The sequence below is a fragment of the Mus caroli genome, chromosome 17 (genome assembly GCF_900094665.2).
Source record: "Mus caroli chromosome 17, CAROLI_EIJ_v1.1, whole genome shotgun sequence".
In the NCBI taxonomy this organism is placed as follows: Eukaryota; Metazoa; Chordata; class Mammalia; order Rodentia; family Muridae; genus Mus; species Mus caroli.
The window spans coordinates 27,722,132-27,735,321 of record NC_034586.1 but is presented as its reverse complement, the minus strand read 5'-3'; the positions used below and the strand labels follow the sequence as shown (position 1 = coordinate 27,735,321).

At 54.5% G+C, this 13,190-nt stretch overlaps 1 protein-coding gene across 1 annotated transcript; it reads left to right on the top strand.

Annotated features, from left to right (window-relative positions):
- Nucleotides 1-499: 499 nt before the first annotated feature.
- Sik1 (salt inducible kinase 1) lies at nucleotides 500-11,754 on the top strand. The gene is made up of 14 exons (XM_021186558.2): nucleotides 500-586; nucleotides 1,194-1,364; nucleotides 1,871-1,987; nucleotides 4,590-4,653; nucleotides 4,804-4,965; nucleotides 5,080-5,204; nucleotides 5,296-5,419; nucleotides 5,997-6,220; nucleotides 6,481-6,636; nucleotides 7,082-7,204; nucleotides 7,315-7,531; nucleotides 7,940-8,221; nucleotides 8,854-9,082; nucleotides 9,474-11,754. The coding sequence occupies exons 2-14, from the start codon at nucleotides 1,209-1,211 to the stop codon at nucleotides 9,835-9,837; spliced, it is 2,343 nt and encodes a 780-aa protein (XP_021042217.1). The 5' UTR covers nucleotides 500-586; nucleotides 1,194-1,208; the 3' UTR covers nucleotides 9,838-11,754.
- The last annotated feature ends 1,436 nt before the right edge of the window (nucleotides 11,755-13,190 follow it).

The following is a 13,190-nucleotide window of genomic DNA, read 5'->3' as shown; positions in this document are numbered from 1 at the left end:
AAAATCCCGCGGCTCATTCCACCCTGCTGCGTCCGAAGGGGGCACTGAGCACCCACAAGGCACCGTACCCACCATGAAGCCCCTGGAAGAAGTCCCAAAACAGGCTCGGTCTCCTGGTCGGGGGTGGGGATGGGGTGGGCTACAGCAGTGTCGTCCATGCCCGGCAGGGGGCGCCAGCAGTCTCGGGCGGTTGCTGAGCCGGGCCCCTGACGTCACCGCCCGCGGTCGCCATAGCGACGGCCTCACCGGCGCGCGCGTCAGAGCCTCCAGTCTCTTGGCAACCACCCGATCTCCGCTCCCCCTCGGCAGGCACCGGGCCGCGCGTCGCTCTGGCGTCAAAACGACGTCAATGGGCTGTGCCTGCCGCGGGGGGCGGGGGCGGGGGCGGGGCGGGGCTTGTGCGGGGCGGGGCCGGGGCGGGGCGGGGCGTTGCCGCGTGCGGCCGGCGGCGGCGGGGCGCTGACATGCGGCGAGGCCCGGGCGGTGGCGGCAGCGTTGGCGGCGGCGGCGCGAACGGCGGGCACCGGAGCAGAGCTAGCAGCCGAGCGGGTGGCATCCCGGGTCGGGCTCACGGAGGGCGGCGGAGGTGAGCAATGGCGCGGGTTCGGGTCTCCGAAGCCCGCAGGTGCGCGCCTGGGGTCGCGGGCAGGACTCCAGCCCGGCGGGCTCCCTATTGTTGCGGGTCGGCGCCCGGAGGCGGGTCTGCGAGCGCCCGGTTGTGGAGCCTGTCCTGAGGAGCCGAGCGTTGGCTCTGGTGGACGGGAGCGCGGTGAAAGCCCGGGACCGTAGGGTGTCCAGGAGCTGGCTTGGGGTCGACTGCGGGTGGACTGCTGGCGCGCGCGCCCGGCCAGGACCGGAGGTCGGGGGGCGCGTGCGTGGGGGCTCGCACTGAGGGAACCTGGGATCGAGGGGGCGCGCGCGTGGGGGCGCAGGCTGGGGGTTCGGGATAGAGGAGTGTGTGCGTGGGGACTTTAGCAGAGGAGACACAGTATCAAGGAATGAGCGAGTGGGGGTGTGAGCTGCGAACCTGGGTCGGGGCCACACTAGGAGCCTGGGGCTGGAGGAACAGAGGGTCGAGGACGCACGCGTGGTGGCTTGGCGGACACAGTTTCAGTGGCCGGGTTTGGCGGGGAACGGGATCGGGACCGAGCCGGAGTCGGTCGGTACTGAGCGCATTCCTCGCTGACCCGCAGGTGCGGCCCGAAGCCATGGTGATCATGTCGGAGTTCAGTGCGGTCCCCTCAGGCACTGGTCAGGGCCAGCAGAAGCCGCTCCGAGTGGGCTTTTACGACGTGGAACGAACCCTGGGCAAAGGCAATTTTGCAGTGGTTAAGCTGGCGCGGCACCGAGTCACCAAAACGCAGGTGCGCGCGCGTGTTGTGTGTGTGTGGGGGACTAAACCAGGGGGTGGATCCAGCCAGGGGTTGGCCCCCTGTGCTGATTCAGTCCTGCAGAGTTGATTGTCACAATTGTAAACGATGACAGTGTTTAGTCTGGTAAAGGGGGGAAAAAAGCTTTGTATTATGCTTCTACATAATTTGTACAATTACTAGGGAAGAGCAAAGATAATAATGACCAGCAACCGCCCCCTCTGAGAGAGAGGGGGAGAGAGATGGAGGGAGGGGGGAGAACACAACAGAAACGAGCAGCTCCTTGTAATAAAGCTAGCTGGAAAATACAGGGGCTTTAATTTAACTTCTATCCCTTTAAATAATGTTAGTGGCTTCTTTTAATTTTTTCCTCCAACTTCTTGTGACCTCTTGAAGACATCAAATGTTTGAGAAATTCATTTGTCCAAAAAAAAAAAGTACAAATGAGGTTACTTGAAGTGTTCCCCCCCCCCTTTTTTTTTTCTTTTTAAAATCTGTAGGTTGCAATAAAAATAATTGACAAGACACGGTTAGATTCTAGCAATCTGGAGAAGATCTACCGGGAGGTCCAGCTCATGAAACTTCTGAACCACCCGAATATCATCAAGCTTTATCAGGTGAGCCGAAGGACCCTCGCCTCACCGTGGGCACATCCATCCTGCCACATGTCACACCCTGAGCCTTCTTGGGTCCCTGAAGGTAGTCAGCATTTCTGAGGCTGTGTGGGAACTGAACACAGAGTACAAAGTAACTAGGTTGACCTTCACTAGGCTGTGCAGCTTTATTGACTGTTAGTCTCTTGCTCTGGGTTCTACTTGATTTTTTTCCACGTTCCAATTTTATCTAGTATTGTAATGTGTTCCAGTTTTGCACATGTTGAGGTCCGTTGTTGAAGTCCTGTCACTGTGAGGATAGCCATATGTATGTACGGTCAGGCTTGAGTGAAGGACAAACTTGAGCGAAACTGGAAACTTCCGCCTTTGCAGAGGATCGCTAAACGTTTAAAAAGCAGCTGTTCTTTCCCAGGTCTCCTTAATGTGTCTTTGGGATGCAGTAGCCCTTGTCTCCCTAGTGTAGCCCGGAGTGCTGGGGGAAGCTGGGGAGATACTTCAGCCCTCTGAACTTGCTGTTTAAGCTGGGCTGAGGACATGCCGCACCCGTTTCTGTCTTTTGTTTCCTGACGGTCTTCCTCAATCTGCCTTGTGATAACTGGCCACTTCTGCTGCCGTGAAATGGCTCTATGGATAGAGGAGCCAGTCCTCGTGGATGTTGTTGTTGTTGTATCTGCTTGTGTGGTGTGTAAGTCCTGTCAGTGACTCTCAGGATCCTCATGAGCCTGAGGTGACTCCAAGGGACAGTTGGAAAAGCTGTGTTTATGGTTCAGGAGGGGAAAGAACTGTAATTTAAAATTACCCCTGGCCAGTCCTTCTCAGAACAAAGGCAGACAAGTCTCTGGAGTTTGTGTTTGGCCTGTGGTGACGGCTCCCTTGGAATCTCTTAAGCACAGAGCCCAGGGCTGTGCACTCAGGGCTCATCCATTATTTCAATCTTCATCTCTAAGTTGTACTCGAAGACGGGTTTCCTCCGGGGCCAGTGCTTGAGAGAGGGGGCTGGGAAGGGTAGACTCCTGTGCTCCTGCCTGTTTGTGGACGCCAGTCTGTGCTGTCTTAGCACCCTCTTCCTGCCTTCCACTTGCCCACTGGGTTAGGTAGGCTCTTACCACCGAGGAAATGTTACCCGGGCAATGGATGTCAGAGTGGATATTTTAGCTTCTGTCTTCAGTGACTCAGCTTTCGCGATTGAGTGGGCTGCTGAAGCCAATTGGTACTCTGGTCTTTATTCTGGTGTCTAGCATTCATTCACCTGACCTCGGGCCCCAGAGTCCTGCTGAGGCATCTCGTTCTCTCCTTTGGGTGGGGGTGGGGAGTGTTTGTCTGGTTGTGGCTGTTGAGATAGGGTCTTGCAATGTAGCTAGCTGTTCTAGCTGGCCCTGGTGCTCTGTGTCCTGATGGCCTTAGACTTGGGGCAGTCTCCTGCTGTAGTCTCTGATGACAGATGTCTATCACCACAATTGGTTTATTTTGGGTCTTAAAAGGTTAAAAGATATAGACGCTAAGTTTGTTTTCCTTCTCCTTTTCTTCTGTGTAGAAAAGGTGTAAGCAGAGGTCTTCTGCCGCACCGTGGGGAGGGGGACAATGGCTGAAATTTTAGCTGAATTGCTACGGTTTTTAATAACACATTTCTTAGTAAAATTTATGACTCAAAAAGCGTCTTTAAAGTATCTTCTAAAGGAATAACAGCATGTCTTAAACCCAAAGAAATCTTTCTTTCTATTGGAATACAGTCTCTTTCTCTCCCTGAGATGTTTTCTTTCTTTATTTGCTGTATTGGGACAGTTTCACTACGTGGACTGACTGGGCTAGGACTTGCTATGTAGACCAGGCTGGCCTTGAACTTCCGGTAATTTTGCCTCTGCCTCCAGAGTGCTGGGATTACTGGTGTATGCCACCATACCTGGCTCCCTGGAATATTTAATCTATGCATATGCATAAGTGTAATTTTGATTTGTTTCAGAACCAAAAAAAAAAAAAAACAAAACCCTGAATCTTTGTTGCTTAGTTATGGTTTAATTTTTTTTTTTAAGTAACAAAGTTGCCGATCAATAACTGAACTCAGAAGGTGTATGTTGACATTGACCATTACTGCTGACACATGCCAGGCGCTACATTGTACAAAGAGCAGTCCCCTGTAGCTTACCTGGCAAGGCTTGATGTCTTGTTCTTAAGGTGTTCTTAAGGCCTAATGTCTTGTCAGTAGAGGGAGTGGGGGTGGGGCACTTGTATTGATCACTCAGTCTGTTATGGTTTTTGTCCATGGGGCTTCTGAAAGGACCTTCCCAGGATTCTAGCACCCATGGCCCCCTGAGCTCCCAGGAGGCAGGCACGCCAAATGCTTGCCCTGTGTAGTCTTGTTGTTGGCTCTGTCCCCTTTAAGAGAAGGGGTTGCCAGGATGGTGGGCCAGAGGGGCTTCTCCCAAGGTGTTTAAAGTTGCTTCTCTGGGTTGTGGGATTTTTTTTCCCCTTCCCTCTCTCCTTCCTTAAACGATGGAGGCAGTTTCTTGGAGAGAGGTCAAAGGTTGTTTGGGATTCAAGTGCAACTATCCCGGCTTCTTTGTGCACCTTTGTCTACCACTTAAGTTTTTCCTTTTTGTTATTTCAGGTTATGGAGACAAAGGATATGCTCTACATTGTCACAGAATTTGCAAAGAATGGAGAAATGTTTGGTGAGTTGAGTTCATCAAAGCTAATTTAGGTGAAGCCTGCCTTCTCCTCTATGCCTCCCTCCCCCACCCCCACCCCACCCCACCCCACCCCCCACCCCCGACCCCGAGGCTTGGTGTCTTCTGGTGTGACTGTTTTGTTGTTTCCCTCAGATTATCTGACTTCCAACGGGCACTTGAGTGAAAACGAGGCTAGGCAGAAGTTCTGGCAAATTCTGTCAGCGGTGGAGTACTGCCACAACCACCACATTGTCCACCGGGACCTCAAGACGGAGAACCTGCTCCTCGACAGCAACATGGATATCAAGCTAGCAGGCAAGAGTTTGCGCCCAGCGGGCGGGCAGGCCGGCGGGCGAGGGGTGGCCCTGTGGGAATGCGAGTGCATGCGAGTCCCAAACTGATGCGAGTTCCTCTCCCTTTGCCTCACAGATTTTGGATTTGGGAATTTCTACAAGCCAGGCGAGCCTCTGTCCACGTGGTGTGGGAGCCCCCCATATGCAGCCCCTGAAGTCTTCGAGGGGAAGGAATACGAGGGTCCCCAGCTGGACGTCTGGGTAGGAGCCCTTTGTGGACCCTGCTGCCTGCCAGCACAGTCCCCGGAGCCGGCAAGCAGGGTCCCAACCTGAGCTGTCTGGTCATTCACAGAGCCTCGGTGTGGTGCTGTACGTCCTGGTATGTGGCTCCCTCCCTTTTGACGGGCCAAACCTGCCTACGCTGAGACAGCGGGTACTGGAGGGCCGCTTCCGCATCCCCTTCTTCATGTCTCAAGGTGGGTGCGCACCCTCGGAGCCTCGGGTATGCCTTGCGGCGGCTTTAGGCAAGAGGTGGTGGGTGGGTCTTGGCAGTGCCTGCTCAGCTGTCTAGCAAGTCTGCAGTCTAGTCAGGACTGGGTGATCAGGCTGCAAGAGAAACCCAAGCCACAGGTGCTTTCCAGTGGCCTACTTACAGCTCAGACAGGAACCTCTCCCTGCAGTCCGTCTCCTTCCTATAAGCCTGCCTCTGCAGTCCCCCCACCAGCCGTTGCCCCTTCATCTTTGCAACTCCCCCATTGTCGGTTGCAAAGCCAAGATGCCAGCCCCTCTTACACACAAGGCTTTCTGTTTCATAACTATGCCTAGCCTCACCTGTACCACAACAGGAGGTACTTAGAAAGAGCGTCTTTCTCTGCGTCTGGTCCCCAACATGGTGGCTCTCCTCTGTAGCAGGGGGAGACTAAAATGGCAGCGTCAGACTTCTTGACTGTCATGTGGGTGGTTTCTGCCTGTGTGACCAGCTCCACTGTGGGTGTAGGAATGAGCCCCCAGGCCCAGTTCTGCATCCTCAGTGTGAGCCCTTCCCGTCCACAGACTGTGAGACGCTGATCAGACGCATGCTGGTTGTGGACCCCGCTAAGCGCATCACCATAGCCCAGATCCGCCAGCACCGGTGGATGCAGGCCGACCCTACTCTCCTGCAGCAGGATGACCCTGCCTTCGACATGCAAGGCTACACCTCCAACCTGGGCGACTACAACGAACAGGTGCTAGGGATCATGCAGGCCCTCGGCATCGACCGGCAGCGGACAATAGAGGTGAGCAAACTGTGTGCTGTGTGGTGGCCGGCTGGCCGTGCCTAGCCCTCACATCCTGGGATGCTGGTGGGATCGGGTTACTTGGGCAAAGCAGGGCCCTTACTGTGGAGTTAAAACAGAGCTACAGTCTAGTTTAAGCGCCCGCTTGTCTAAGGATATTCTTGACTGCCTGGGAGTCACCTGGAGGAGTCTCACGGGGAAGCCTAGTGGTTAGTGAGGCCGAGCGGGCTCGTCCTGACCCTACCATCCCTGCTCCCTAGTCTCTGCAGAACAGCAGCTACAACCACTTTGCCGCCATTTACTACCTCCTACTCGAGCGCCTCAAGGAGCATCGAAGCGCCCAGCCCTCATCCCGGCCCACCCCTGCACCCACCAGACAGCCCCAGCTCCGAAGCTCAGACCTCAGCAGTCTGGAGGTAAGGCTGAGCTCCCTCTCAAAGCCCAAGTTCTCCCGGCCCTGTAAGATGTCCCTTGGAGCTCATAGTCCTGTGCTTAGACTTGGCACTGATTGTCAGGGCGGTACCCGGACCTCACTGCAAGCCTACTTGTGCTTCAGCCACAAGCTGTGGGAAATGGAGGAGCTGTGGGGAGTGGAGTATGGGCGGAGCTATGGCTGCTCTACTCTGGCCCAGGCCCTGCCGGCTGTTGTTCTTGCATGCATGCATACATGCGCATGTGCACACACACACACCAGTCACCTGCACATGCGTGTGACCTCACAGATGAAGACTGGGCCCCTAGCATCATTAGCTAGTATCTGGCTGGCCTCTTGTCAGTTTTACCTGTAGGACCAGCCAGCTGCCACGGGTACCTGACCCTGGAAGTACTCCCTAACAACCCATCCCTCTTCTCTGGCCCCAGGTTCCTCAAGAAATTCTCCCGTGTGACCCTTTCCGGCCCTCTCTGCTGTGCCCACAGCCCCAGGCCTTGGCTCAGTCTGTCCTGCAGGCTGAGATAGACTGTGATCTCCACAGCTCACTTCAGGTGTGTGGGTACTAGTCTTTTGTGGGTTCCCCATTCTCTCCTGATGGACCACCAGGATCCATCCGTAGGGAGGGCCCCGGAAGTGACAGGCTTCTGTCCCTCCCTTGCAGCCCTTATTATTCCCCCTGGATACCAACTGCAGTGGAGTGTTCCGGCACCGATCCATCTCCCCCAGCAGTCTGCTGGACACAGCTATCAGTGAGGAGGCCAGGCAGGGTCCCGGCCTGGAGGAGGAACAGGAGGTCCAGGAACCCCTGCCCGGCAGCACAGGCCGGAGGCACACATTGGCCGAAGTCTCCACCCATTTCTCCCCGCTCAACCCTCCTTGTAAGTCCAGAGACCCAGCATCCAGGGTGAGGGCCAAGACCAGTTGAAATGTGCCCTTGGCCTGGTGCCTTCCCTCAGTTAGGGTTTGTGTGTGTGTGTGTGTGTTTTGTTTTGTTTTTGTGACCCATGGTTCATAGTTAGGCTTAGCTGTCCCAGGCACTGGAGGACAGGTGTTTTGCCTTGGTCCTCTTCCTGTCCTGGGGTCTGAACCTTGCTAGTTCGCTTGCCATCTGCCCATGCACCTAGGGGCTCATAGCCAGGGCTGTAGGCTCCTGTGACCTAGATTAAGCTTAAGTTGGAGAATACCATACCCCAGCTTCCCCTCACTTTAACAGGCCAAGTACCTCGTCCCTCGGGCTGCACGCTGGGGTGTGAGGTCTCCTGCTCAAGTACCCGATCTCCCCACAGGCATAATTGTCTCCTCCTCTGCCACGGTGAGTCCCTCGGAAGGGACCAGCTCCGACAGCTGCCTCCCCTTCTCTGCAAGTGAAGGTCCTGCAGGGCTTGGCAGTGGCCTGGCCACCCCAGGGCTGCTGGGCACCAGCTCTCCAGTCAGATTGGCCTCGCCCTTCCTGGGATCACAGTCAGCCACCCCTGTGCTCCAGACTCAGGCAGGTCTGGGCACAGCCATCTTACCTCCTGTCAGCTTTCAGGAGGGACGGAGAGCGTCTGATACCTCTCTCACTCAGGGTAAGGTCCAGTTCTGTGCTCATCCCTCCTGCCCCAGGGGGTGGGGGTGCTACTGTCCTGGCAGGCCATCTCTGACCTTGATGGGAGTTGTGGATGTCTCATCCCAGCCTGTGCAGGGCCATCCAGGCTCCTCAGGTGCAACCCCAGTTCTAGGCAGCTTGGCTTCCAGGGTGGACTCAGACATGGCCCTGAGTGCAAGGGACAGCCGTTCTGGACAACAAGCAGGAGGCCCAGGGTCAAGGAGGTGACCTTTACAAAACAGTCCCATGCCTGCTTCAGGCTTTTCTATGCCACTCAGGGTCAGGCTACCTGTGAGGCCCTCTATGTCTATGTTAGTCCAGGTAGCCTCCAGAGTCCAGTGCACCGCATATTCTCCTCCACAGCATCCCCAGACACACCTGTGGGAGGGCCCACAGCCCCAGACCTAGAAAGATGACTGATCACGGAGGAGGTGTGGATGTTGGACTCAGGAGCTAGCAACTGCCAAGCGAGCCCTGTAGGGAACCTTGGCCATAGCTGCCCAGTTATTCTTCCCATCCCTCCTCCTCAGGGCCTGGAAACTCCAGCAGGCTGAAAGCTGTCTGCCATTACCTAAGAGCCTGCTAAGCCCCTGCCTGCTCTTGTCTCCATAGGGCTGAAGGCCTTCCGGCAGCAGCTGAGGAAAAATGCGAGGACCAAGGGGTTCCTGGGACTAAACAAGATCAAAGGGTTGGCTCGCCAAGTGTGCCAGTCCTCCGCCCGAACTCCCCGGGGAGGGATGAGTACCTTCCACACCCCGGCCCCAAGCTCGGGCCTGCAAGGCTGCACGACCAGCAATCGGGAGGGCAGGAGCCTACTTGAAGAGGTCCTGCACCAGCAGAGGTAGGCCGGACACACATTCCCGGGCTCTTGGCTCTTTCTTTTAAGGAGCCCATGAAACAAGCATTCCCTGTATGCTGAGATGTGCCCTGCCATGTGGTTCCTTAGGGACCTTTATGTCAGGGATAGAGCAAGGAGGGACACTGGGCAGGCTCAGTAACCTTGAGAGCAGTGGTGATCAAGACTCTCCTGTTGAGCCTGACATCTCTGAGTTGCCACAACAGCCAGGATGTGGGGCATGATGGCTCAGGGATGTGTCTGTCACACACAGAGCTATGTGAAATCCCATCTGCAGCTTTGAGGTGGGTGGGGCCCACCTGGGCAGTGTGGAAACCGGGCAGAGCCAACAACAAGGGTGACCGACCTCCTCCCTCTCCGCCTCTCTGTTCTTCAGGCTGCTCCAATTACAGCATCACTCTTCTGCCGCCACCGCCGCCTCATCTGGCTGCCAGCAGGGCCCCCAGCTGTCCCCGGTCCCCTATGTGCTTGCTCCCTGTGACAGCCTCCTCGTGTCTGGAATTCCACTGCTGCCAACACCCCTTCTCCAGGCTGGCATGTCCCCTGTGGCGTCTGCTGCGCATCTCCTGGATACCCACTTGCACATCAGTGCTGGCCCAGTGGCCCTCCCCACTGGGCCCTTGCCACAGTGCCTCACCAGGCTGTCCCCAGGCTGTGATCCTGCTGGGCTGCCACAGGGGGACTGTGAGATGGAGGACCTGACTTCTGGCCAGCGGGGGACGTTCGTCCTGGTACAGTGAGGGTGGCTCTGGCCCACACACATCCCCAACCTCGCCACCTTTCCCCCACCCCCCGCCGTGGCCGATTGACTCTTCCAAGCAATAATTTCAGAGTATGTGAAGATGGTTTCCGGACTCAAAAGCCAAGAACTTTCTAGACGTGAAACAAGCAATACGTTTGGTGTATGGGCTTTTTAGGATATTTTTTGTTGTTGTTTTTTGTTTTGTTTTCTCCTTGCACTGAGTGACCTCAATGATAAGTAGGGACTGAAACTTTCTGAAGAAAAATAATAATTGAGAGTATATCACGTGGGCGGGCGGACGGGAGGGGAGGGCAGTGGGGGGAGAGCGGCCTCCGAGGCGTGATGAGCTGGGGCATCCCTGAAGTGGGGGCAGCTCATACTGTTGCTCATGCCTGTGTAGTGGTTGGCGTTGTTTCAGGCTTGGGTTCACAGCTCTCCCCTTCTGAAACGAGCATGCTTTAGACAGAAACTGTGAACTCGCTGCTTTCTGTGTGGGTTTCAGAGCAGCCAAGGCTCAGCCTAGGGGAAGACGGACGGCACGCATTCTCGGGGTCTCCCGTCAGCCAAAAGACCGCCTTGTCGTGGTTCAGCTTGGGGTTTTTGTAGCTGCTCAAGTCAGTGCGCCAGGCTTATTCAGAGGACTGGAAGGGAGGAAGGACCTGCAGGTGGGCACTCTCACACCGCAAGGAAGCCGAGAAGTTCCTTCCAGCCTCGTACCTCGACTCTGCTGCTAATTATCAGATTTTTATGCATTTCATTATCAGGGTCCCGCTAGAACACCTGACTTGGGGAAATTGTGCAATACCAAGGGGCTGTGACCAGAGAGACCCAGGCAGCCAACGGGCATCTTGGTTATGACCACCTTGCCCTTGGCCTGGGACCTTTCCTGGTAAAAGCCTGGCCCCCCCAAGGCCTGGGCTCTGTCTGGCTTGCTTTCCAGGAGGATCATAAGTATAGGTCAGTGTTTGTAAAGTTTCTTTTTAAAGCAAATACTGTATATGTATATAAATAGGAAACAGACACTACTTATTTTTTTCTATTTTGTATACACTTTTGTGTTCCTGGCTTAAAAAACCTCCCTTGGTCACATTAGGAAGTTGTCCCCATGTTTGTGGTGAAAGGCCTGTAGGCTGCCCACCTCCAGTACAGAGTAGAGGTGTCAGGGAAGAAGTGGCCCCACCTGACAAGTCTACCTGGGCAGGGAAGGCCCTGGCAACAGCTGTGCCATCCAAACACCTCTGGAAGGAACCAGGGATGTCAACCCTTCTGACTCCTTCTGTTTCTCTGCCTCCCGGGCGACTTCCACCACCAAATCTCACCGCAGCAGTATTAACCTGAGGTCATTAAGGGAGAGGAAAGGAGACACTTCAAAAGCCAAAGATTGACCCAGTTACCCAAGGCCAGGAAGAGGCAGCACCCAAACCTGATGTCCCAGCGTGGTCCTCCCTGTCGGGCCCCGTGGCCCACCCTATACCGCTTACTCTCCAGACAGGCGAAGGACCGACCATTCTTCTGGGTTGGAACTGGTGCCCTCCATAGAACAAACCAAAAAGTGTCCCTCCTGCCGACTCACCTGATGTGTGCATCAGGGAAGCAAGCACTCAGCATCCTGGGCAGCCAGCCCTCCTCATCTCCCATAGTTCCTGTCTGGATACCACAGATCAAAGGCCTGGGCACTGCTGTGTCAGAGCGGCAAGCACTTTACTTTCTGGCAGTTTTTGTGTCTTCTAGTTGCTATCGACCCTCTGGGGGACAGTAACATGGTTTTTACTTCTTGGGTTTTTGGGTTTTGTTTGTTTTTTTTTTTTTTTTTTNTTTTTTTAGCGTGTGTGCTGTGTTTTTATAGATCCTCACGGCCCTGGACTGGACTGTAATGGAATCGCCTATTTAAAGACACTACGTGATCTCAGATGTATATAATGGTTTTGTTTTGTTTTTGTTCTTTTTTTTTTTTTTTTACTATGATGGAATTGTTTCATTTCTCATGTTAATGTGAGAGACGTATGCCAAATGATTAGTTGATGTATTTTTTTTTAATTTAATATTTAAATAAAATATTTGGGGGGAAATCTTGACTTACCCTTGGTTCACCTCTGAGAGCCCATTCCTTTGAGACACTGTTGGGAGGCCCCAACAGGCTAAGCTCTACCCAGGCCTGCCACAGTGGCCTGTGGCCCCAAATCAACAACAGGCATTTCCTGCCTTCCCTCCTTCCAAGTGTACTCTGAATCCCTTTACAAGTTCTAGAAGAATTTCACAGGGAATCTCCCCTGGCCTGAGTCTTCACTTCCTTTGGGTAAAGAAAATTCTTCACCATTGCCATGGAATGGAGCCCAGGATCTCTGCAATGGAGAAGTACAATGGCATAAACTCCATAGAAGAGAATGGAACAATCCTACCCTCTTTGGGTCTGTCTATACCCAAAAACTGGTCTCAGATGTTTATACAGAGATGGTCACAGCAGTCAAGAGGTCAAAGTTTAGGGGCAAGCCCGGTGTCCATGAATGGGCAAAATGTGTTCCCTCACTATAGTGGGGTACTCAGCCTTCAAAGTAGAAAGCACCCTGCTCTGAGTGAATCCCAGGGGTATGCTCAGTGAGATAAGTCAGCCACAATAGACAGGGGCAATGACTGCTCTCCTAAGGGGACCTTAGAGTGGTCAACCTCAAAGTAGCATGGTGGCTTAGGGACAGATCCAGCTTGGGACCTGGAGGTAAGGGCTGTTCAGACACGTGCTTTAATGCCTCTCAACTGTGCGTTCTGAAGCAAGGTGGTTCTCATTTCATGTTGGGTCTGTCATGCCATAATAAAAGTATTCGAGAGAAAAGACCCAAAGAATGGACAGTAACTGCCAGAAGGAGCGGTGGCTGAGCACAGTGAGCTGGAAACAAGGCTATGCCACTTCAGGTCTGTGAGAACCCAGAGTCTTCGCCAGGGCTCTGGAATATGTGAGGAGCACTGTTCCCAGGGGCCAGCCCAGCTCCTCAGCGGGAGGGGGAAAGTATGGGGGTGCCTCCTTGGATCCTCATGCTGTGTGTTTAAAATGCCTACCACATCTCGGCTAAACCAAGCATCATGAGGAAAACCAACCCAGACTATACCTCCAAGGAAGCTGGGCAGGCTAGCCCCCAGCCATGCTGCTCGTGTGGTTGGGAGGGATGACAGGGCCACATTGGCAGAGACTCGGGGACAGTAGGCTCCATTCAGGCATTCAGCGTGACCGAGGCATATGCAGTACCCTTGTGCTGGGAGAACCTGCTTACTTCCTGGAAAACTGACCAACTCCAGGTTGAGTCTGGTCTCTGGGCCTTCCTGTGCATTTGGTTTTCACATACGTTCTTGCTAAGTAGT